General features: G+C 45.3%; 2 protein-coding genes across 51 annotated transcripts in view; both read right to left on the minus strand.

Annotated features, from left to right (window-relative positions):
• The window catches only part of PCBP2 (poly(rC) binding protein 2), a 26,306-nt gene extending 18,203 nt beyond the window's left edge, over window positions 1–8,103 (minus strand). For 44 of the 50 annotated variants that reach the window (XM_078336539.1, XM_035256621.3, XM_078336537.1 and 41 more), the window contains exons 1-6: window positions 7,828–8,103; window positions 5,355–5,501; window positions 4,862–4,885; window positions 4,739–4,771; window positions 4,212–4,328; window positions 1,203–1,334 (exon numbers count right to left, since the gene is read on the minus strand). In XM_078336539.1, coding sequence (XP_078192665.1) covers window positions 1,203–1,334; window positions 4,212–4,328; window positions 4,739–4,771; window positions 4,862–4,885; window positions 5,355–5,423 — 375 coding nt within the window. In that variant the 5' untranslated portion in view covers window positions 5,424–5,501; window positions 7,828–8,103. Of the gene's footprint in view, window positions 1–1,202; window positions 1,335–4,211; window positions 4,329–4,738; window positions 4,772–4,861; window positions 4,886–5,354; window positions 5,502–7,224; window positions 7,554–7,827 lie in introns of those variants that run through there. The other 6 variants (XM_035256622.3, XM_035256617.3, XM_035256612.3 and 3 more) reach the window with 1 other exon arrangement.
• A 10,783-nt stretch (window positions 8,104–18,886) lies between these two features.
• On the minus strand, window positions 18,887–24,520 carry PRR13 (proline rich 13). The gene is made up of 4 exons (XM_002752534.7): window positions 24,477–24,520; window positions 23,541–23,579; window positions 22,491–22,858; window positions 18,887–19,526 (listed from the first exon to the last, which is right to left on the minus strand). Exons 2-4 carry the CDS (start codon window positions 23,557–23,559, stop codon window positions 19,479–19,481), a joined length of 435 nt encoding a protein of 144 aa, XP_002752580.4. The 5' UTR covers window positions 23,560–23,579; window positions 24,477–24,520; the 3' UTR covers window positions 18,887–19,478.
• Between the last annotated feature and the right edge of the window lie 545 nt (window positions 24,521–25,065).

The following is a 25,065-nucleotide window of genomic DNA, read 5'->3' on the forward strand; positions in this document are numbered from 1 at the left end:
CAGCAATTAACAAAATTAAGATCTCTGCTGTCATGCCATGTACAGCAGGCTCCCAAAAACTCAAATGAGAAGCCATAGACTTTCATTCCAACACCAAATTCAGTAACCTCTAGACACAATTAAAATCTTCCCTAATAGTAACTTCCATAGTTAAACAGGAAGTAGGCGCCAGGCACGGTGGCTCACACCTGTAATTTGAGCACTTTGGGAGACCAAGACAGTCTAATCTCTGGAGCTCAGCCTGAGCAAAACAGTGAGACCCCCGTCTTTACAACAAAAATACAAAAATCAGCTTGGCATCGTGGAGCGCGCCTATGGTCCCAGCTACTCAGGAGGCTTGAGGTGGAAGGATCATCTGAGCCCAGGAAGTCGAGACTGCAGTAAGCCATGGTCATGATTATGCCCTGCACTTCAGCCTGAGAGTAAGATCCTGTCTCAAAAAAAAACGTGGGGGCTCACACCTGTAATCCCAGCACTTTGGGAGGCCAAGGCAGGTGGATCGCCTGAGGCCAAAGTTCCACACCAGCCTGACCAACACGGAAAAACCCCACTTCTATAAAGATTACGAAAATTACGGGGTCCAAAGTGGCTCCTGCCAGAGGCGCTTGCGAAGGCAAGGTCATGAGTTCAAGGCTAACCTGAGCAACCTTATAAGCTTAAACTGATTGGCCAAAAAAAAAAAAAAAAAAAAAAAGATTACAAAAATTAGTTGGGTGTAGCGGTGTGAGCCTATAATCCCAGCTTCTCTGGAGGCTGAGATGAGAGGATCACCTGAGCCTTGGAAGGTTGATGTTTAGCTACAATGAGCCAAGATTGAGCCACTGCACTACAGCCTGGGGTGACAGGAGGAAAAAAAAATTGGTTTTTAAAAATTTTTTTAAAAAAAGAAAATAGAAGAAACTGTTGCTACTGTATCTGTTATCTCTTGAGACATGAAAACATTGCCAAAAAAAATGGACACTTGTTATACATAATACTTAAAAATTATGATTACCTTTCTCATGCTGATTTATTAAAGTTTATGAATTATGCAAAATAATTCTATTGCAAGATACTTTCATTTTCAATACAATCACATTGTAATCCTCCGGAACTGGTATTTTAATAAAAATCTTCATCTCATTGCTAACTTTTCCTAGCCATACAAAGAGCCCATTTGGACCAAATAGTTAACATTTCTAAAAGGAGCATAAGTCACTAACCTCTCGTATTTCCTTGATCTTGCAACCACCTTTTCCAATGAGAGAGCCACACTGACTAGCAGGAACCACCAGCCTCAGGGTGACCGGGGGTCTACTGGCAGCTGTGCTATTGGTCATAGAGCTGCTTATGTCCTACAGAAAGAAAGAACACCAGAAGGATAAGCAGATCCCTGGAAATGAGTAACTGCCGTTACAGAACCACTTACCCTTGATCTTATCAGGACATGTGAGGTCATAACCCACCACAAAGGTTCAAATTATTTCTGATGTAAAGATAAAAACTTTACATCAAAAATATAAAGTTTATCTTTAACTATATTAACTATTTTTGATAAACTCGAACTGTTTTTGATGTAAAGATAAAAACTCTTGAAAAACTCCTCAGAATTAGCCATAAATATATTTTCCTTTACCCCCGGGGAATGTACTTGGTAGGGAGAAAAGTGATAACCTGTTTTGCAATTACACTTAGCTAGGCAATGAGCAAAAAAACTTGACATAAAAATTAAATTAAATACATCTAAGCACAGTAGCTCACGCTTGTAATCCCAGCACTTTGGGTAGCCAAAGCAGGTGGATCATTTCAGGTCAAGGAATTTGAGACCAGCCTGGCCAATATACCGAGACCCCATCTCTACTAAAAACACAAAAATCAGCTGAGTGTGGTGGCTCATGCCTATAATCCCAGCTACCCGGAGGGTGCCACAGAAGAATTGCTTGAACCCAGGAAGCGGAGCTGCAGTGAGCAGAGATCGTGCCACAGGACTCCAGCCTGGGGAACAGAGACTCCATCAAAAAAAAAAAAAAACAAAAAAAAAGAGGCCAGTTGCAGTTGTGGCTCACATCTATAATCCCAACATTTTGGGTAGCCAAAGCAGGTGGTTCAAGACTAGCCTGGCTAACATAGTAAGACCCCATGCCTACTAAAAACACAAAAATCGGCCAAGCATGGTGGGTCATGCCTATGATCCCAGCTATTTGGGAGGATGCCACGGGAGAACTGTTTGAACTTGGGAGGCACAGGTTGCACTGAGCCAAGATTACACCACTGCACTCCAGCCTGGGTGACAGAGCAAGACTCCATATCCAAAAAAAAAAAAAAGGGCCATAGATTCGAAACTGTATTGGTTTAAAGCCTAAAGTCTTTCCCATAAATGTAAGTTGTATCCAGAAAGTCATAGTTTTAACCTAGTTAAATTCAGCCTTGTGAAGATTAAGTGGTTTACATATCACTTAATAACTAGAGACGTGGAAACAAACTGCTTAAGCAGTTAAGATCCCTAAAGTCAAGGACAAGTTTATTACTTGGTTAAGGAATAAACAATTCATACTCTAGCTTTCTAGATTTGTCAAAAAATTTTTTTAAAAATTCAATAAAGACCAGGCACAGTGCCTCATGCCTATAATCCCAGCACTTTGGGAGGCTGAGACAGGAGAATTACTTGAACCCAAGACCAGCCTGGGTAACATAGGAAGGCTATCTCCACAAAACCTGCAAAAATTAGCCAGACATGGTGGTTCGTGCCTGTAGTCCCAGCTTCTGGGGAGGCTTAAGTGGGATGACTGCTTGAGCCCAGGCAATTAAGGTTGCAGTGAGCCATGATAACACAACTGTACTCCAGCCTGGCGAACAGAGCGAGACCCTGGCTCAAAAAATAATTTAAAAAATAGTGGCCCACACCTGTAATCCCAACAGCTTGGGAGGTAAGATAGGAGGACCACTTGAGGGCAGGGGAGTTTGAGACCAGCCCAGGAAACCTAATAAGCTCCCATATCAACAACAAAAAAAGGTTTCTAAAAAATTACCATGCACCTGTAGTCCCAGCTATTCAGGAAGCTAAGGCAGATCACTTGAGCCTGAGAGGATGTAGTGAGCTAGAGTATACCACTGCACTCTAGCCTGGGCGACAGAGAAAAACCCTGCCTCAAAAAACAACAAAAAAACTATGATGTATTAAAAAAAAACAGAACCAGTTCAAGTTCATTCTTGTTAAAGAAAAAAACTAAACATATGTTTCCCAAATGTTTTTTAAGCCATGAGTTCTGGACTCAAGAGAGTCCTGGGGGTCAAAAGATAACATTTCTAATCTTGGCAAGGATAAGATTTCAGGCACCATTAAGTACCAACCACTAAAGCAGCAGCACTCCTCTGCCTGTGGTATCAATTGCACGATTAGCTGCATTACTGCAGAAGCAGTAAAGGGAGAGACTGAATGCAAGACCTAGGACAATAGGTTAGCCTCTGAAGGTTGGTGGGGGAAAAACAACTTCCTCTTGAAAAAACCTCTGGGTAAGTATTTTCTATGTCTCTCCCAACAAGTATAATTTTGACACAATGTTAGACTGACTTTTTAACCTAAGAGCATCAGAACTGAAAAATTATTTATGTTTATAGTGTCAGTCGGGTAAACCTTATTAGTTTGGTATACTCAAGCCTTTTACCAAAGCAATGGCATACCTTCAACATGATTTTCATGCAAATTACTTACACTAAGTCCATGGCAAAATTTGAACTGTTTGATGATTCAAGTGACTTTTTTTTTTTTTTTGAGACAGAGTCTCGCTCTGTCACCAGGCTGGTGTGCAGTGGCGCGATCTCAGCTCACTGGAACCTCCGCCTCGCGGGTTCGAGCAATTCTCCTGTCTCAGCCTCCCAAGAAGCTGGGACTACAGGCGCACACCATCACGCCCAGCTAATTTTTGTATTCTTTTTAGTAGAGACATGGTTTCACCATGTTGGCCAGATGGTTTCAATCTCTTGGCCTCGTGATCCGCCTGCCTCGGCCGCCCAAAGTGCTGGGATTACAGGCGTGAGCCACCGTGCCCGGCTTCAAGTGACCCTTTTTTAAACTATAAATGGTCAAATTTTGTGGGAGGCTGCAGGAAGCTAAGGACCCATTTACAGAGTATTCTGGTCCAGTTTGTCCCTGAATTTAAAAAGCTTAGAAAACCAACAAGCTCTCTGGAAGCACTTAAAAATTAAGAATGATGGAATGGGAGAAAACAAACCTCTTCCAGTTTGTCAATGATCATAGCAAAGGCTTTGAAGATGGCATTAGTGGGTCCAGCCAAAGTGATAATTCTCTCAGGACAATTCCCTTCTGAGATGTTGATACGTGCACCACTCTAGAGAGGAAACAAGAGCCAAAAGATGTTAAACAGACAAAGAAGATCTAAGTATGTACAGGATACAGCCCCTTGTAAGAAGGACAAGGAGCTGCCAATGTACACAATCCTGATGCAAGGCAAAATCAGCATCATTTCAAACACTCCTCCACATCTATCCTCAAATACAGCCTACAGGAGCTGCCGTAAGTCTTGAATGAATTCTGACTTGTCAAAATCACACTTCCCAAATAGAAAACAAACAAAAAAACTATACTTCCCAGATTATCATTACAAATAACCAAACTGAAAAAAACGCACGTTTCCCTTATTAAGAACTTCTTCCCTCTAACTTCTGAAAAAGAATTTTCACTTGTTTTAAAGGTTTTTCACTTCCCAAAGTTAACAATCGCAGGTTTTTCATAACTTACCTCTTCGCGCATCTTCTTAACTGATTCTCCTTTCTGTAAAAGGAAAAGTCAAGCATGAGCTCTACTGCTATGTCAATCCAGAATGACTACATGGTAATTAGAGTTGAAGTGAAATTGTCTTACCTTTCCGATGATACTGCCAACTTCCTGCAATGGAGAAAACTAATGTCAGTTAAGAGAAAACTCACAAGTGTTCCTTTTTAAAAATATATTTTATTTTTCCTTTTTCTCCGAATTCTAATGAAGTATTCATTATGACAAGGAATTTTAACTATCCAGCCAACCATCTATGCTAATTATTACCCCAAAGAATGAGTTCTGAAGATTTATTGGGGGGAGAGGGTACTTGCTAAGAGCAATCGCCACGAGAAAATTCTTACCTTCCAGGTTGAGACAGTTTTTGGCTCCAGCCTCTAATTAAGCCTTTCCTGCTCAGTGGAGCTTCCTAGTGAAGTCTGTCCATTTTCCCACTACACTCACATCTACTCCATTAGGGAAATATGCTAAAGCCAGATGCCCCACAGTGCTAATCTGATGAGCTCCAAGATGCATGTCTGCTCTTCCTGGCCCCTCCCCTAGCAGTTACTATGACCCAATTTCCCAAGCTGGAGCATACCTTTCCATGCATAAGTAGCCGGATGGTGAGAGTGACATTTAATCCACCTTCAATCACACCGGTGTCCATGTCGAGCAGTGTTCTGTGGAGCTGGACTCTAGGGAGTGGTCAAGTCTTTGGTCACTGGTGGGGGGTGAAAGCCAAAAACTAAAATGCAAACATGACCAAAATCAGAGTTATTATTCCCAAGTTATTTTCACCTTATTAATATTTTCTACTTCACACTTTTCCTTAAATGACAGTATGCCAGACTTATAAACACACCAAGCACAACTGCATGACAACATTTACAGCTCAAGTTCTGTTACAGAGTATAGAAGGCAACTCTCCAGTTCCTCTCATTAATGAGAGGGTTTCCGCTGACTCTGGGGATGAGGAAGGTTCCTTCAATTGGCAATGGTTCTAAGGGAACTGCTGAACGTGCACCACTTGTCCTTCAGCAGAAAAAGCTTCAAAGAATTCAGAAACACCTGGAAATCGTGAGAGCAAACCTCTAACTATAGTGAGGGCAAATAACCTTGTTTCCCTGCTGGGGAGCATGCTGTTCAAGTTGAAATCGAGAGAGAACACATGTAAATTTTCTTAGTAGTAGCAATTTCTAGATAAGGAAATTGAGATGTAACCCACATTACCAATTTCAAACGTTGATGGCTAACACCAAATGGTTTCTAGAAGGTTTAGATTAAAACCCTCACTTAAAAGGCATTGTCTGAGATGCCTTCCATGCAGGGTGGGGTTCCATATTCCCTTCTGGAAAATAACTCAATACATTGAGTACACTTGAATCCTTTTCTCCTATTCCTCCTTCCAACCCATCTTGATAGTAGTAACTAGATTTGAGATGTTTTCCTTGCTTTTGTGTTTACCACCCAGTTTTTATTTCAAGTCTATTAAATCTTAAATTTTCTCCCAAGAAAACAATTAATGTAAAACTGGCATTGCTAAAATTTGTTTTTAGGAACAGCAGCAATGTACCTTTCCTATATAGGATGGCCTTTTTCCCACCTATGAAACAATTTCTAACATTGTTCCTAACATTTCTGCGTTGGAATAACTAGTTATGTGTAGAAAGAAAATTTGTTTTTTGGATATGCCTTCCCCTTCAATACCTCCTTTATCTTTAAAAAGGACCTCTCTCCCAAGTTGTAGAATGTCCCCAATGACATTTTAAGTATCCATCCTAAAACTCAACATGTCATCTCTCTCCTCCCACAGCTAGATTTCCTCCTTCACAAAACCAGCCACTGTGTTAACTTTCCTCTAACACAAAAGCCCATACCCTAAATATCTTAGGTGCTTAAGTGGCTGTCACACCATTCTGTATATGGCAAACTGTCCTCTGGCTACTCCAAGAATGTGATTATATAAGTGCATCCCCAAAGCACATCGTTTCCCTATTTTCAGATTACAATTAATTGCTGGCAAAATCCCAGAATTCAACACTTTTCACTTATGGAAAACCAGGGCTTGGTAAGGAAAGAAGCATTAGGTGTATAAGAACGGCTTTCTTTTTTTAGTAAGATATGGTAAAAATCTGGCAGTTTAATTCCTTACCCCCTTGCAGATGTAATATGAAGCCCTTTACAAATACCATTAATAACGCAACTTCGAAAAGGCAAAAAAAAAACAAAAAAAAAAACAGGAAACCTATTTGAAGCCATTTCTTTAGGTAAAGTACAAAGATGCATTTCTAACTCCAAACCATCTTAGTAATCCAACAAATCTGTCGAATTTCTCTCCCGACTTGGTCAAGACAAATGTATCCCATTCCAACAATCCAGCTGCTAATACTGCTGTCCAATACCCCTTCTATAAATAGCTCACTCTGGGTCTACATCGGCAGGCATTTTGTAATTTAAAAAGTCGTTACCACGAAAAACGTCCTGATTAACTCGGCAACTGGGAGCCCATTTACTCTTTCGTTAACTCCGCAGCCCCCTCTCCCCTCGGTCATCCAAGCATTTTCCACTTCAGAAAAAAAAAAGCCCCCCCCTTCCCTGGACAAGAAAGAAGTGAGGGGGGGAATAAACGGTTCGGTCGGGGGGGGGCGCTGCGATCCAGGGGGAGGGGCCGGACTAGTAGCGCCTCCTCGTGTGGCTGCGCCAGCGCCTGACCCCCGCGGGGAGCCGCGCTCACCCGCCCGGCCAGCAAGCCGGCCATCGCCTCCCCCTACCCCCCACAACCAACAAATCCACCGCCGCCCCCCCTACCGCGCGCGCGCCCTCCCTGACTCCTGCGCAGCCGCCACCGGGAAAAGGCGGGGGGAGGGGGTAGGCCTTGCGCGAGGCCTACTAGGCCTCGCCAGAGCCAGGGCCTCGCGTGAATGACCGACCAGACACAGTGAGGGGGTAGGCGCTCACGCAGGGCTACGCAAGACCGGGGCTCGTGACCAAGACCCGAGCCCACTAAGAACGAAAGCAGGAGTGGAAATTGTAACCATAACCGGGGACGCAGGAGAAATTTTTAGGCTTACCTGCAGGCGCGAGGCGACTGAGGGGAAAAGGGGAGCGGGCGGGAAGGGGAAGGGCGGGAGGCCGGGGGCGGAACAATAGGGGCGGGCGGGAAGGCGAGGGGGGCCCCGCGGGCGGGCGGAGGAGGAAGGGGGGGGTGGAGGAGGAGGAGGAGGAAGGGGGAAAGAGACCCCGGGGCGGGTGGAGGGCGGCGGAGGGCGGGCGGGCGGGCGGAGGGCGGGCGGGCGGGAGAGGGCGCAGGCTGCGGCTGCTCCGGCTGCTGCCTCTGCTGGTCTGGGAGGGGGACGGGGCGGAGCGGCCTGCTTTCAACCCCGCGCACCCTTCGACCCCGGAAGCGCTAACCGCCCCGGGGACCGGCGAGGCAATTGCTTCGTCCAAAGCTTCCCCACGCAATGCAGACGGCCTCCCGAAAGCCTAGAGCGGCTCCTTGGATAGCGTCAGCACCAGCGAGACAATGGCTGCTAGCAAACGGCGAACTGCTATAGAGAGGGAGCGTGGCGGGGGCGGGGGAGCGGGAAGGAAACCAGTGGCCCCTAGCGGACTGGCTGGAAAGTTCAGGCGTTAGTGTGGAGAGGGAGCAGTCGCCATGGATCAAGAAGGGAGAGGAGGAAAAAGGAATGGGTGGAAAGAGAATGAGAAAGGATGAAGAAATCCCAGTAATCTACAGGGATACTCAAAAAAGAAAGGGAAAAATACTAACGTCACTTTAAAGGTGACCATTACATCAATTCCTTAGGCTTAAAAGGAAAGATACATTTAACTTTCCTTTTAGGAAGAAATGTAGTTCATCTGTAATCCATAAGGGAAAGCTCTTTTAAAAAGAATTCCATGTAATAAATGTAGAAGGAGCCGGGCGCGGTGGTTCATGCTTGTAATCCCAGCAGTTTGGGAGGCTGAGGCAGGTGGATCTCCTTAGGTCAGGAGTTGGAGACCAGCCTGGCCAACATAGTGAAACCCCTTCTCTACTAAAATTACAAAAAGGCAGCTGGGTGTGCTGGCAGGTACCAGCTACTCGGGAGGCTGAGGCAGGAGAATCGCTTGAATCCAGGAGGCAGAGGTTTGTAGTGTGCTGAGATCGCGCCATTGCACTCCAGTGTGGGCAACAAGAGGAAACTCCACCTCAAAATAAATAAATAAGTAGAAGAAATGAAAGAAATAGAAGGAATTGGAGTTGAAAAGTCACCATTGTGTGACCCAGAATGAAATAATTCATTCAGGCAAGTTTATCAATCATTAAAATTTTGAGAAAGGTTGTTAGGGAACAGGATATTATCATGACACTAAATATCACCACACAGATTTGCAAATAACATCTTTTTTTTTCTTTTTTAAGTAACTTCAAATGGGCTGGGGGTGCTGGCTCACCTTTGTAATCCCAACACCTTGGGAGGCTGAGACAGGCAGATGGCTTGAGCTCAGGCGTTCCAGACCAGCCAACATAGTAAGATCCATCTCTACTAAAAAATACAAAAATTAGCTGGTGTGGTGGCACATGCCTGTGGTCCTAGCTATTCAGGAGGCTGAGATGAAAGGATCACTTAATCCCTGGTGGTCAAGGCTGCAGTGAGCCATAATGACAGCCCCTGCACTCCAGCCTGTCTCAAAAACAACAAATTTTTTAAAAAACAACTTCAAATAGAGAGATCTAGCAGTTACCACCTTACCCAAGTAAATAAGTGATCAAACTACATCACTCATAGTAGGACATCTTTACACTGAATGGTCCTTGGAAAGATGCAACAAGAAGTACACCACATCATCTAGTAAATATTCTTGCCAAAAGTGCTTAATCTTTAATCAAGCCATTATATCTGATTTGCAATTTATAGGAGATTTAAAGAGGATGAAGGAACAAGTTCAATACCAATACAACACAGGGAGATATTTTACAAATCCAGAATGTAAGACATTCCACAAGACAACTAGCCGGTCTTGTCAAAAAAGCAATGGAATATAAAAAAAGAATTAGTTGAACATGGTAGTGTGCATCTATAGTCCCAGCTACTCAAGAGGTTAAGGCGAGAAGATCATTTGGGCCCAGGAATTCAAGGGTGCAGTGAGTTATGATGTCACCACTGCACTGCAGCCTGGGTGACAGAGCAAGACCCATCTCTTAATAAATAAACAGGCTGGGGGCAGTGGCTCACACCTGTAATCCCAGCGCTTTGGGAGGCTGAGGCGGGCGGATCATGAGGTCAGGAGATCAAGACCATCCTGGCCAACATAGTGAAACCCTGTCTCTACTAAAATACAAAGAATTGGCTGGGCATGGTGGTGCGCACCTGTAGTCCCAGCTACTTGGGAGGCTGAGGCAGGGGAATCAGTTGAACCTGGGAGGTGGAGATTGCAGTGAGCCCAGATCATGCCACTGCACTCTAGCCTGGGCTACTGAGAGTCTGTCTAAAATAAATAATGAACGAATGAATGGAAAGAAAAGAGCAGGAATTTAAAAATGTTTAAGGCCGTAATAACCAAATATAATGAGTGCCCCTTGCTTGGATCCTGGGTTTTTTTTTTTTTGTTATTGTTTTTGGTTTTTTGTTTTGTTTTTGACACATGGTCTTGCTCGGTTGCCCAGGCCAGAGTGCAGTGGTACTATGCTCACTATAACCTCCACCTCCCAAGTTCAAGCAATTCTCCTGCCTCAGCCTCCCAAGAAGCTGGGATTACAGGCGCCTGCCACCACGCCCAGCCAATTGTAGTTTTAGTAGGGATGGGGTGTCACCATGTTGGCTAGGCTGGTCTCAAACTCCTGACCTCGTGATCTACCCACCTTGGCCTTCCAAAACACTGGAATTACAGATGAGAGCCACCACACCTGGCCTGGATCCTGGTTTTAAAAAAAGTTGCTGGATAAGACATTTAAGGGACAACTGAGAAAGTTCAAACATGATCTGAATGATAATATTAGGAAGTATTTTTAATTTTCTTTTTTTTTTTTTTGAGACAGAGTTTCGCTCTTGTTACCCAGGCTGGAGTGCAATAGCACAATCTCGGCTCACCACAACCTCCGCCTCCTGGGTTCAGGCAATTCTCCTGCCTCAGCCTCCTGAGTAGCTGGGATTACAGGCATGCGCCACCATGCCCAGCTAATTTTTTTGTATTTTTAGTAGAGACGGGGTTTCACCATGTTGACCAGGTTGGTCTCAATCTCTCGACCTCGTGATCCACCTGCCTTGGCCTCCCAAAGTGCTGGGATTACAGGCGTGAGCCACCGCGCCCGGCCTTTAATTTTCTTAAGTGTGATAATGGAACCATGGGTATGTAAGGAAATTTTTTTTTTTTTTTTTAAAGACAGTTTCACCATGTTGGCCAGGCTGGTCTTGAACTTCTAACCTCAGGTGATCCACCCACCTTGGCCTCCCAAAGTGCTGAGATTACAGGCATGAGCCACCACTCCGGGTGAAAATAGTTTTTCTTTTTCTTTCTTTTTTTTTTAGACACAGTTTCGCTGTTGTTACCCAGACTGGAGTGCAATGGCACAATCTCGGCTCACCGCAACCTCCGCCTCCTGGGTTCAAGCAATTCTCCTGCCTCAGCCTCCTGAGTAGCTGGGATTACAGGCATGAGCCACCACGCCCAGCTAATTTTTTGAATTTTTGTAGAGATGGGGTTTCACCATGTTGACCAGGATGGTCTCGATCTCTTGACCTCGTGATCCACCCGCCTCAGCCTCCCAAAGTGCTGGGATTACAGGCATGAGCCACTGTGCCCGACCCCAAACTTAATTTTCATAATAAAAATGGGAAAAAAATATGATGGAATAAATGGAAAAAGATTTCCAAAATGTAGATAATTACTAAAGCTAGATGATGAGAGTATAGGAATTAATTAAACTATTTTCTTGGCTGGGTGCGTGGCTTACGCCTGTAATCCCAGCGGAAGGCAAAGGGGAGTGGATCACCTGAGACCAGTCTAGCCAACATGGTGAAACCCTGTCTCTACTAAAATTAGAAAAATTAGCTGGGCATAGTGATGGGCACTTATAATCCCAGCTACTCCAGAGGCTGATGCAGAAGAATCACTTGAACCCAGGAGACAGAGCTTGCAGTAAGCTGAGATCATACCATTGCATTCCAGCCTGAGCAACAAGAGCAAAACTCTGTCCCAAAAATAATAAATAAATAACGATTTTCTTTACCGTTGTGTATATCTGTACATTTCCACATTACAACACTTAAAAAAAAAAAAAAAGAGTGGGGTCTGAGCACAGTGGCTCACACCTGTAATCCCAGCACTTTGGAAGGCCAAGACAGGTAGATTCCTTGAGTCTAGGAGTTTGAGACCAGCCTAGACAACATGGCGAAAGCCCGTCTCTACAAAAAAAAAATACAAAAGTTAGCCACGTATGGTGGTACACACCCGTGGTCCCAGCTACTAGGCATGCTGAGGTGGGAGGATCAGTTGAGTCTGAGAGGTCAAGGCTGCAGTGAGTTGTGAGTATCCTACTATACTCCAACCCCCAGAGCAAGGCTTTGTCTAAAAAAAAAAAAAAAAAACCACCACAAAAAACCAACCAACCAAAGGAATGGCTAGGCATGGTGGTACATGCCTGTAATCTCAGCACTTTCAGAGGCAGAGCAAGGTAGGAGGATCACTTGAAGCCAGGAGTTCGAGACTAGGCTAGGCAACATAGTGAGACCCTGTCCCTACAAAAAAAAAGAATTAGTCAGGTGTGGTGGCACACACCCATGGTACTAACTGGGAGGCTAAGATGGAGGAGAACATGAAGCAGGAAGATCAAGGCTGCAGTAAGCCTTGAACATGCCACTGCACTCTAGCCCCTGGACTCTCAGTCAAGTTTTATTGGACAGACCCAAATTGATGGAATCATCTAAAGAGATATAGCTTCCTTAAGTGGAAAATTAGGCTTGAGGACTAAAATGCCTTTCCTCCCATCCCCCAAATTGTATTAGGAACAATGTGAAATAGGAAGAAAGGGCCATGAGCAGTGGCTTCACTCCTGTAATCCCAGCATTTTGGGAGGCCAAGGCAGGTGGATCACCTGAGGTCAGGAGTTCTAGACCAGCTTGGCCAACATGGTGAAACCCTGTCTCTACTAAAAATACAAAAATTAGCTGGGCATGGTGGCACATGCCTGTAGTCCCAACTACAGTGCCCGTAGATCTCAGCTACAGGCTAAGGCAGGAGAATCAGCAGGCTGAGGCAGGAAAATCACTTGAACCCAGGAGGTGGAGGCTGCAATGACCTGAGATCGTGCCACTGCACTCCAGCCTGGGTGACAGAGTGAGACTCAAAAAAAAGAAAGAAAAAGACAGCCAGGCAAGGTGGCTTATCCCTGTTAATCCTAGCACTTTGGGAGTCCAAGGCAGGAAGTCTGCTTCAGGCCAAAAGTTGTAGAGACCAGCAAGAATCTCATCTCCACAAAAACATTTTTTTTCCTTTTTTTTTTAATTGCATTTTAGGTTTTGGGGTACATGTGAAGAACATGCAAGATTGTTGCATAGGTTCCTGTTGCATAGGTACATGGCAGTGTGATTTGCTGCCTTCCTCCCCTTCACCTATATCTGGCATTTCTCCCCATGCTATCTCTCCCCAACTTCACACTCCCCGCTGTCCCTCCCCTATTTCCACCCAACAGACCCCAGTGTGTAATGCTCCCCTCCCTGTGTCCATGTGTTCTCATTGTTCAACACCCGCCTATGAGTGAGAACATGCGGTGTTTGATTTTCTGTTCTTGTGTCAGTTTGCTGAGAATGATGGTTTCCAGGTTCATCCATGTCCCTACAAAGGACACAAACTCATCATTTTTAAAAACATTTTAAAATATGAGCCAGCGCCACCTCTAGCAAATCAGGAGGCTGAGGTGAACGCACAGCTTGAGCAGGCCACTGCACTCTGACGTAGGCAACAGAATGAGATCCTGTCTCTGAAAAAATAAGGAAAAAGAAGTCTGTCATCTGGTAAGGGGCAGACCAAGTAATTAAAAGGGAGGAAATGAAGCAGAAAAATGTTAGGATACCCAGAAAAAAGCAAACTAATGAGTGTACTTACCATAAAGCCATGGCTGAAGGTCACATTAACCTTAAGATTTCAAAGTTGGGACATTTATACCTCTGAGGGCTGGGGTGAAAGTGTCTATCCATAAAAGTACCTCTAACACGGGGGCTGGGGTGGGGGTGCTGGCACAAAACAAATAGTAAATATCTGTATTGGAGCTGGCCAACAGTTGCAGCCGGCTTTGAAAGTAAAAGATGAGATGTATATAATAGCAATGCCTGATAATTTTATGAATCAATTTATTGATTATTTGGTTCTCCAGAAGGGGAACCAAACTAAGTCAAGAGAGTGAATCTGCCTAGGGCCACAGAGCAATCTGATACAGGGAGTTGGGTCCAAGAGGCAGCAAACTAGATGAAGATTTATCCCATTAATTTACAGTTCCTAAACTGTCAACTTATTTTAGATCCCATGGATTTCCTATGTTTTCCATTCTCATTTGAATGGAAATGAGTTTTGCTAGTTTCTAGTAAAAAGAGAATAGCCTGTAATCCCAGCACTTTGGGAAAATGAGGTGAGAGGATCATTTGAGCTCAGGAGTTCGAGAGCAGCCTGAGCAATACAGTGAGACCTTGTCTCTACAAAACAATGGCCGGTCGCAGTGGCTCACACCTGTAATCCCAGCACTTTGGGAGGCCAAGGTGGTCAGATCACCTAAGGTCAAGAGTTCGAGACAAGCCTGGCCAACATAGCAAAACCTCATTTCTAGTAAAAATACAAAAATTAGCCAGGCATGGTGCCATACACCTGTAATCCCAGCTACTTAGGAGGCTGAGGCAGGAGAATCACTTGAACCCATAAGGCAGAGGTTTCTGAGCTGAGATCACACCACTGCACTCCAGACTGGGGGATAGAGTGAGACTCTGCCTCAAAAAAATAGAAAACAAAACAAAACAAAAAACTAGCTAGGCATGCATCAAAATAAGAAAAAAAAAAAAAAAAAAGAGAGAATGGCAGAATCCCAGAGGTTCTCGTATGAGATGCTGAAGGCCTAGACAAAAATGTTTGTGAACCACCATCTTTGTAGATTTATACTGATGGACAAAGCAGGGAACAAATGCACTGCTCTCAAGAGCCAAGCAGTAATATAATCTGCCTACAGAAAGACAACAGGGAGTCGAAAGGACTATGGGAAGACCCATCTGCATGCAATGATTACCACTCGGAGTCAGAAATTTCTGCCTTAAGGAATGTGGGCAGAAATTCTTGCTAGACTCGCCAGTTTAAAACCTGAAACTTTACTGAAAAACATAGAGAGGAATCCCTCAAAAAAAAGTCTCTGACCCAGGTATAACATGGGCTTCTAATTTTTCAACCTCTGACAAAGATGTATGAACCAAAATGTTTATAACAGTAGTTAAGTATATATCAAAACTGGAAACAAATCTAAAATTATAGTAATAAAAGATTGAGGCAATGCTGGGCACAGCAGCTCACATCTGTAATCCCAGCACTTTGAGAGTCTGAGGTGGGTGGATCACCTGAGGTCGGGAGTTCGAGACCAGCCTGACCAACAGAGAGAAACCCCATCTCTACTAAAAGTACAAAATTAGCTGGGTATGGTGGCACACACCTGTAGTCCCAGCTATTCGGAGGCTGAGGCAGGAGAATCTCTTGAACCCAGGAGGCGGAGATTGTGGTGAGCTGAGATTGTGCCATTGCACTCCAGCCTGGACAACAAGAGTGAAACTCCATCTCAAAAAAAAAAAAGATTGGTTGAATAAATTGGAATGCTGGGGCCAGGCACAGTGGCCCAGGCTTGTAATCCCAACTCTTTAGGAGGCTGAGGCGGACACTTCAGTGTCATAATCTCAGCTCACTGTAGTCTCAACCTCCCAAATTCAAGCAAATTCTCCTGCCTCAGCCTCCCAAGTAACTGGGATTACAGGCTGAAGCCACCACACCCAGCTAGTTTTTAAATTTTTTGGAGACAGGTCTTGCTATGTTACCCAGGCTGGTCTTGAACTCCTGGGCTCAATAAATCCTTTTGCCTTGGCCTTCCAAAGTGCTGGGATTACAAGTATGAGCCACTGCACCTGGCTGCCATCTATTTCTCTTTACCTCATGATCTGTCCCATGCCCACCATCTCCCTCTCCTCTCCAAAAATGAAGAGCTGATAAAGGAAAACAGAGTGACTGGTGTAAAAAAGTTAGAATGGCCCCCAAATCCAAGACACTGGAAAAGTGGGCCTTGGCATTTCTTTTTTTGAGATGGAGTCTGGCTCTATTGCCCAGGCTGGAGTGCAATGTCGTGATCTCGGCTCACAACCTCCACCTCCCAGGTTCAAGTGATTCTCCTGCCTCAGCCTCCCAAGTAGCTGGGATTACTGGCATGCACCACCACGCCTGGCTAATTTGTGTATTTTTAGTAGAGACGGGGTTTCTCCATGTTGGTAGGGTTGGTCTCAATCTCCCAACTTCAGGTGACCCACCCACCTCAGCTTCTCAGAGTGCTGGGATTACAGGCGTGAGCCACTGCCCCGGCCTCATCGTACACTTTTTACAACTTGTTGCCTTTGGAAAACTGCTGCTTCTGTCTGGAATCCGTTGGGTTAATAGCACAGATTCAGGAGCCAGGCTATCTGAGCTCTAACTCTGACTGAACTATTGACTACTGTGTGACCTTGGGCAAGTTATTGAACGTCTTAATACTTCAATTTTCCTTATCTATGAGGTAGAAAGGGCTGGGTGCACTGGCTCACGCTTGTAATCCCAGCACTTTGTGAGGCAAGGCAGACGGATCATGAGGTCAGGAGATCGAGAGCATCCTGGCTAACATGATGAAACCCCGTCTCTACTAAAAATACAAAAAATTAGCCGGGCATGATGGCATTCGCCTGTAGTCCCAGCTACTCTGGAGGCTAAGGCAGGAGAATCACTTGAACCCAGGTGGTGGAGATTTCAGTAGGCCAAGATCGTGCCACTGCACTCCAGACTGGGGGACAGAATGAGACTCCCTCTCAAATAAACAAAAAAGAAATAATATTGCCCACTTCACAGAGTTGCTGTGAAGATTACAGTTATGAATGTGAAGTGCTCAGTGTCTACACATGACAAATGCTCGGTGTTAGCTGATATTATTTACCACATGGGAAAACTCCTCATCCTAAGTCCCAGCCCACGCCTAGCTCTTTTTCCCAGTGAGACTGCCGCTCCCTCATTGCTTGATCTATGTCTCTCCTGTAGTCCTTTTGACCATATTTTTAGTCCTTTTTACTGTATTCACATTTGTCTGCTTCATTAGATCTTGCAGGTCATAGATGGTAGGAGGTGCCTTATTTATCTTTGTGGCTTTTGCACCTAGAAAACAGCATTTTTCTCAATAAACAATTTTCCAGAAAATCAATCTAGCCCCACTGGGATACCTGTGATTCCCAAACATGCTGTACAACTTTATGACTTTGAAAGTAAGCATATGACTTTCCCAGCTCTTCACCATCACTTGGGAAATCCATTCTTCTATTGTTTTCTACCCATACTCTTCACACTGAAGGCCAAGAGGTAGTTCAAATGTCACTTCTGTGAAGTCATCTTTCACTCCTCTCTCCTCTCCCAATAAGAATTCTTTCTCCCCCTGACTTTTTTTTGAGACAGAGTCTTACTCTGTCACCCAGGCTGGAATGTAGTGGTGCAATCTTGGCTCACTGCAACCTCCACCTCCTAGGTTCAAGTGATTCTCCTGCCTCAGCCTCCCAAATAGCTGGGATTACAGGTACCTGCCACCACGCCCAGCTAATTTTTATATTTTTAGTAGAGGCAGGGTTTGACTATGTTGGCCAAGCTGGTCTCAAACTCCTGACCTCAAGTGATCCACCGGGCTCAGCCTCCCAAAATGCTGGGATTACAAGCACGCACCACCATGCCGGCCTCCCCCTGACATTTTATAGGGCCTATCTTTATTAATTAGTTCTCTTAGATGTCTTTTTCCTCCACGCAACAGATCTTGGAGAACTCTATGTATAGTACTATGCATGGTATATGGTAAATCAGTGGCCCTCCAAGTTTAGCTGTACATCAGAATTACTCAGTTTCTTAAATATACTGATTTGTAGGGACACATTGAAAAGTCTTAGCAGGATGTGGTCACTCAAGCCTGTAATCCCAGCACTTCGGGAGGCCAAGGCAGGTGGATCACCTGAGGTCAGGTGTTCAAGACCAGTCTGACTGACCAACATGGTGAAACCCCATCTCTACTAAAAATACAAAATTACCTAGGCATGGTGGCAGATGCCTGTAGTCCCAGCTACTTGGTTAGCTGGGGCAGGAGAATCACTTGAACCCAAGAGGCATAGGTTACAGTGAGCTCAGATTGCACCACTGCACTCCAGCCTGGGCAACAAGAGCAAAACTCCATCTCAAAATAAATAAATACATAAATAAAAAGTCTTAGGAAAATTTTTTAAAAAATAAAAATAAATACTAAGCCCCAAATTCCTGTCTCATAACTGATAGGCAGCCAAGGTTAAGAACCTCTGTAGCATATATGAAAACATAAACTAAAGATCTATAACCATTCACCCAAGGGAAGACAATAAAGATTCATGCCACTATGCCTGAACCAATTTTGAAGAGTCCTCCCACTTAAGAAACATAGGAATCGGCCAGGCACAGTGACTCACACCTGTAATCCCAGCAGCTTGGGAGGCCAAGACGGGTGGATCACCTGAGGTCGGGAGGTCAAGACCAGCGTGACCAACATGGAGAAACTATTTTTAGTCTTTACTAAAAATATAAAATTAGCCAGGTGTGGTGGTGAATGCCTGTAGTTCTAGCTACTCAGGAAGCTGAGGCAGGAGAATCACTTGAACCTGGGAGGTAGAGGTTGTAGTGACCTGAGATTGTGCCATTGCATTCCAGCCTGGGCAACAAGAGTGAAACTCCATCTCAAAAAAAAAAAAACATAGGAATCATACAGTGTCTTCCTCACTGATGCTCTGGTTCCCTTCTATAAAACTGATACTTTAAAGGGTCTGTGGAAGTTTAGCAAAAGTAGTAGAATGTGCCACGCCCAGGCAAGGTGATGGCACAGGTGAACAGAGACCAGGAGAAATAACTTTATTTGGACTGAGCTGGAGAACGAGAATAGGACCTGACACAGTATATTGGGCTAAGGAGAAGAGGTGAGGTTCCAAAACGGCAGTCAAAGCTCATCGACCAAATGGACTCTACTTCCCAGCAACCTTGCAGTTAGTGCAACCAACAAAAGGCCTGCTGGGGAATGTATTTGCCACTAAATTCTCCAAGTATGCCAACATTACAAAAAAGATAGAGGTTCTTCATCATAATTAAATTTCCACAAACCCCTCAATCAAAAGTATTATAAAAGGAAGTAAAAATCACATTTTACAGATCTCAAACCTGTCTTCAACATTTAGTTCATCATCTTCAAAAAATAGCTCCCCTGCTAAACTTATTAGCTATATGATCTATCCCAGCAGCAAGAAGACAGCCATGCCATGGCAGTCCTCTTCCCATTTTTCCTAGGCACTCAGGGCTGAACAGCAGGGTGAGGCTCAGGTGGGGGTGAGGGAAGGGAGCACAAGGGCTACTTTCCCCCAGTATAACATGGCATCTGAAGCTTGATGGGACAGCAGAACTGGTGAGACTTGAGGGAAGGGTCCAGGGCCTGTATTCAGTCAGAGTCACTGCTGGAAGAGGAGGAGGAAGAGGAGGAGGAATGCTGCAAGGGGAAAGGGGAAAGGAGATAGCATCAGATCCAAATGATCTTTTATGACACTAGGGGCCATTCTTTGGCCCCACCCCTCCACCCAAGTATCCCTTGCTTCCCTAAGAAGGTCGAGTCTTGAACAGACTGTACCTAAACAAAAGTAAAAGTTTCCTTCTGCAGTGAGCATACAGGATTAAACCATCCTAAATTGTCACATAGAATTTAACAAATTTAACATATTGACTTTGGAGAAAATCTCCAACTTTCTTTACCTGAGTTGATGCCTAGGCAAGGAATAAATTACAGACACAAGCATAGTATAGTACTAGGAAACCAGCTGCACCTTATAAATGCTTATTCATTAGCTGCATGCAAAGTCCTATGATTTTAAGAAATTAGATTCTATAAAACTAAGAAAAGAGAGTAGAAACAGCAGCTGTGCATGCATGTATCTCTACTTTTTCCCAAGCACAATGGGAAAAAGTGGGGAAGATGTAAGAAAAGGGTGGGAGTTCTACTATGCCTATACTCCCAGCAATGCTACAGTTATTAAAGAAAAACATTTTTCAGCAGGCCGCAGTGGCTCATGCCTGTAATCATAACACTTTGGGAAGCTGAGGTGGGTGGATCATGAGGTCAAAAGATGCAGACCATCCTGGTCAACATGGTGAAAGCCAGTCTCTACTAAAAAAGAAAATACAGAAATTTGAAAAAATTAAAAAAAAAAAAACAAAAAAAACGGATGCTGAAAGGAGTTAAGAAAAAAAAAATTCTGAACAGCACCTTTTGGCTAAAAAAAAAAAAAAGAAAGAAAAAAGAAAAACAAAAAAAATACAGAAACTGGCCAGGTGTGGTGGCTCATGCCTGTAATCCCAGCACTTTGGTAGGCTGAGGCAGGCAGATCACAAGGTCAAGAGATCCAGGTCAACTGACCAACATAATGAAATCCCATCACTACTAAAAATACAAAAATTAGCCAGGTGTGGTAGCATACACCTATAGTCCCAACTACTTGGGGAAGCTGAGGCAGGATAATCGTTTGAACCTGGGTGGCGGAGGTTGCCATGAGCCGAGATCATGCCACTGCACTCCAGCCTCAGTGACAGAGCAAGACTAGGTCTCAAAAAAAAAAAAAAAAAATTAGCCGGGCACGTGGTGGCACACACCTGTAGTCCCAGCTACTTGGGAGGCTGAGGTAGGAGAACTGCTTGAACCCAGGAGGTAGAAGTTGAGACTCCATCTCAAAAAAATAAAATAAAATTTCAGTCTCTCCAAGGTAATTTCTCACCTTCTTCCCCACTCAATCTCACTTCTCTTCAGACTTCAAAGACCCAGAATCAGGAATTAGAATCCACAAGGCAAATAAATACTGGGCAGTTAAATGTAAACAAGGCCTCATCAAGTTGCAGATTGGTTTAATCCTTCCAGAGTTGTCCTCAGAGTTGCTTTTACCCTTGCTATTTTTTATCTTTTTTTTTTTTTTGAGACAGAGTCTCACTCTGTTGCCCAGGCTGGAGTGCAGTGGCGCAATCTTGGCGCACTGCAACCTCTACCTCCTGAGCTCAAGGGATTCTTCTGTCTCAGCCTCCCGAGTAGCTGGGACTACAGGCACACGCCACCATGCCTGCATACTTTTTGTATTTTTAGTAGAGACAGGGTTTCACCATATTGGCCAGGCTGGTCTCAAACTCCTGACCTCATGATCCACCCACCTCAGCCTCCCAAAGTGGTGAGATTACAGGACTGAGCCAGCTATTTTTATTTTTATTTATTTTTTAGATGGAGTCTCGTCTGTCACCCCAGGATGGAGAGCAGTGGCACAATCTCAGCTTACTGCAACCTCTGCCTCCCATGTTCAAGCAATATGCCTGACTCAGCTTCCTGAGTAGCTGGGATTACAGGCACATGCCACCACACCTGGCTAATTTTTTTTTTTTTCATTTTTAGTAGAGATGAGGTTTCACCATGTTGCCCAGGCTAGTCTGGAACACCAGACCTCAAGTGATCCCCCTGCCTCATCCTCCCAAAGTGCTGAGATTACAGGCTTTGAGCTACTGTGCCCGGCCACTCTTGCTGATTTTTTTTTTTTTTTTGAGACAGAGTCTCACTCCGTCACCAGGCACCAGGCTGGAGTACCGTGGTGTGACCTCGGCTCACTGCAACCTCCACCTCCCAGGTTCGAGCAATTCTCCTGCCTCAGCCTCCAGAGTAGCTGGGACTAAAGGCACACGCCACCACGCCCAGCTAATTTTTTTGTGTTTTTAGTAGAGACAGGGTTTCACCATGTTGGCCAGGATCTCTTGACCTCATGATCCACCCGCTTCGGCCTCCCAAAGTGCTGGGATTACAGGTGTGAGCCACTGTGCCTGGCCTGCTAATTTTAAAACTCCTCTGAAACAAAGATACTTAGCCTTGGGGCTGAGTTTAAAACCTCCTCAGTCCTCTGTTTTGTTAGAGGCTGAGTCACTGCTGCTCATGTCTTCATTTTTTTCTGCTGGATGATAGGGTAAAGGTCCCATGTAATTAAAACAACATCCTAAGAACACTGAAAGAGAGAAAGAACTCCAGGAACTAGGGCAAGATTATTACTCTGTTTATTATTATGAGACTTCGCTTTGTCAAAGGACTTTGCTATTTTGACAATGTCAGTGGGTATGTCCAACTTGCTAGAATATGCACCTGGGGGGAGCAAAAGTTCTGGGAGAGAGTAGGGCAGACAAGATGTGGCTTTTGATTCTAAAATCCATTCTAAGGCTCACCTAGCTCCCTCCAGATAAGAGAAGCCTGGTGTTTCTTTCAAAGATAATCAGATTCTTCCAAGTAGCAATCTTTCATAAAAAGGAAGAATCATCTACCAGAGTGACACAATCGTCATCTCCATGTCCACAGAATGTGAATCCCCCACACCCCAACCCTGCCCACCTAGTCCCTCTGAGAGGGCACCCCTTCCCTCACCAGGCCCCAGAGGGTACTGACCTTGCCATGCTTGTGGTGCTTATGGTGCTTGTGCATCTTTTTATGAGCTTTCTTCATTTTCTTCTGCATCTTCTTGTCCACTATCACTGTTGGTCCAACGATGCCAGGAGCCAAGGGATTCACAGGAGGCATTCCAGGGGCAGGGGGTGGGTATGGAGGAGGGTAGGGACCAGAGGGTTGGCATCCTGGATACCCTGGCTGTAACACAGGAGGAGGGGGCCCACATGGGGGGAAAACTGGATTGCAGTGGGGAGCTCCTGTGGGAGGAGGATAGGGGCCTGGGGGAAAGGATGGATTGACAGGTGGTGGGTGGGCAGAACTGGAATTTCCAGGGCACCCGATGTTGGGGGGATATGGATTTAGCTGCCCTGGTGGAAGAAGCAGAGAATAAACATTAGAATTCCCCAGAGTCTCCAACAACAAACCACAAAAAGAAAGAGATTCACTTTCTCACCCAGTACTTAAAGGGAAATGGAAAGGTGGCAAAAGAGAATGGAGGGTAGGAGAAACAAACCAGAGTTGGGGAGAAAAGGGGGAATGTCCTCAGAAGGCTGGGGAGAAGAGGGAGGCAGTGAACTCTGAGGAAGACAAAAGCACTGGTCCGGCCAGGCGCTGTGGCTCACGCCTGTAATCCGAACACTTTGGGAGGCTGAGGTGGGAAGATCACATGAGGCCAGGAGTTGGAGACCAGCCTGGCCAACATAGTGAAACACCATCTCACAAAATAATCGCTTCAACCCAGGAGATGGAGGTTGCAGTGAGCTGAGAACTTGACATTGCACTCAGCTGGGTGACAGAGAGACTCTGTCTCAAAAATAACTAAAATTAAATTAAATTAAATAGCACTGATCAGCTGTAGACCAAGGACTTTGCTTTTGCGGGTGGGGCAGGTACAGCGGGTGCGGCGGGCACAGCGGGTGCGGCGGGTACAGCGGGTGCGGCGGGTACAGCGGGTGCGGTGGGTGGAGGCAGGGGAGCTGATACAGAAACTTCATGTTAGGACCCATCAGAAAAAAGGTTAGGGGTGGAACAGAACCCCCAAACACCTACCGGCATTGGGGTTCCACATGTTTAGGTGTGTCCTCCACCCTGAAGGGAAAGAAATAAGGCAAAAAAAGATGACGGTCTAGAGGTAGGAAGCTGACAGCACCGGAGCCCAGTCCCAATGTCTTCCGCCCCACAGTGGACTCTCCTACCTGGAGAACTACCACAACTTCCACATAAGAAATGTCTTTTTTCTGGCCGGGCGCGGTGGCTCACGCCTGTAATACCAGCACTTTAGGAGGTCAAGGCGGGTAAATCACGAAGTCAGGAGTTCGAGACCAGCCTGGCCAAGATGGTGAAACCCCGTCTCTACTAAAAATACAAAAATTAGCTGGGTGCGGTAGCGGGTGCCTGTACTCCCAGCTACTCCGGAGGTTGAGGCAGGAGAATCGCTTGAACCCGGCAGACAGATTGCAGTGAGCCGAGATTGCGCCACTCTACTCTAGCCTGGGTGACAGAGCAAGACTCCGTCTCAAAAAAAAAAAAAAAGTCTCTTTCCACTTGTTCCTTCGCCCTCAATACCTACTTAATTCCTAACACAGGAGTCTAGTTCCCAGGGCCCCTCCACCTTCCACTACCTCTGGCCCCAGGTGGAAGCATCTAACTCCTCAGAAGAAGAGCAGAACCCACGAGTCTCGGCCCCCCATCACTCGTCTCCCTTTCCCTGCAACTGAGTCCGGAGGCCTTTAACCACCCACAGAGTAGGAAAGGATCTCAGACAACTTTCTCTCCCGGGGAGGACTCCCACCTTAGGCTAAGAAAAGAATATGCCTCGAGGCAAAGTAAAAGGGAAGTTGCGCAAGAACCTTAAATATGTGGCCACAGCCCTCTTCCTCCAAAGATGAAAAAAGACAAATGAAGATCCTAGCCCCAAGCTGTAAAGGGACTCTTTACCTAGTAATGGGAAAAGGAAAAAGTTAGGAAATCCAGATACCCCTTCACCTTTCCACCACCGCCCGAGCTTGACGCGTTCTCCTTCCCAATCTAGGCTTTCACTTCCTAGTCACACAGACCCCTTGCTTCGGCACCCGCCTCTGCTACTGCCTAATTGGTAATTATGTGACCACTCGGCTGATGATTGGACAAGAGACTAATCAATTACTCTGGTTCGCCTGAGGAGGAACCAGTTATTCTAGGGGCGGAGCCGAGTCCTGTATTGCTAGACCAGTACAGAGAAGCCGGAAATCTCATGGGGGAGGGGCTAGTGGGACAGCGCTAGAGGGGGCCGGGGCTGGCTGCCGGGCAAAGTACTAGAAACACCGAGAAGAAACTCTGCCCTTGCTCATGGTTCATTGGGTGCAATAACTTGTAAAGTGAATACACTATGGTTAAGTGTTGTAATACAGATAAAGACAGAGTTCTCGGCAAGGGCAGAGGAGCTGCTGAGTCCCAGCCCCAAGCCTCGTTGCCGGCTCCTTCTTACACTCTCAAGGGAAGCAAAGAAACATATCTTGAGGAAAATGCAGAGATTTCATAATCTCTCCCAGGATTCCCTCTGTCAATTGTGTAGCTCCACCATCTGTCGAGTAGC

The sequence above is a fragment of the Callithrix jacchus genome, chromosome 9 (genome assembly GCF_049354715.1).
Source record: "Callithrix jacchus isolate 240 chromosome 9, calJac240_pri, whole genome shotgun sequence".
NCBI lineage: Eukaryota > Metazoa > Chordata > Mammalia > Primates > Cebidae > Callithrix > Callithrix jacchus.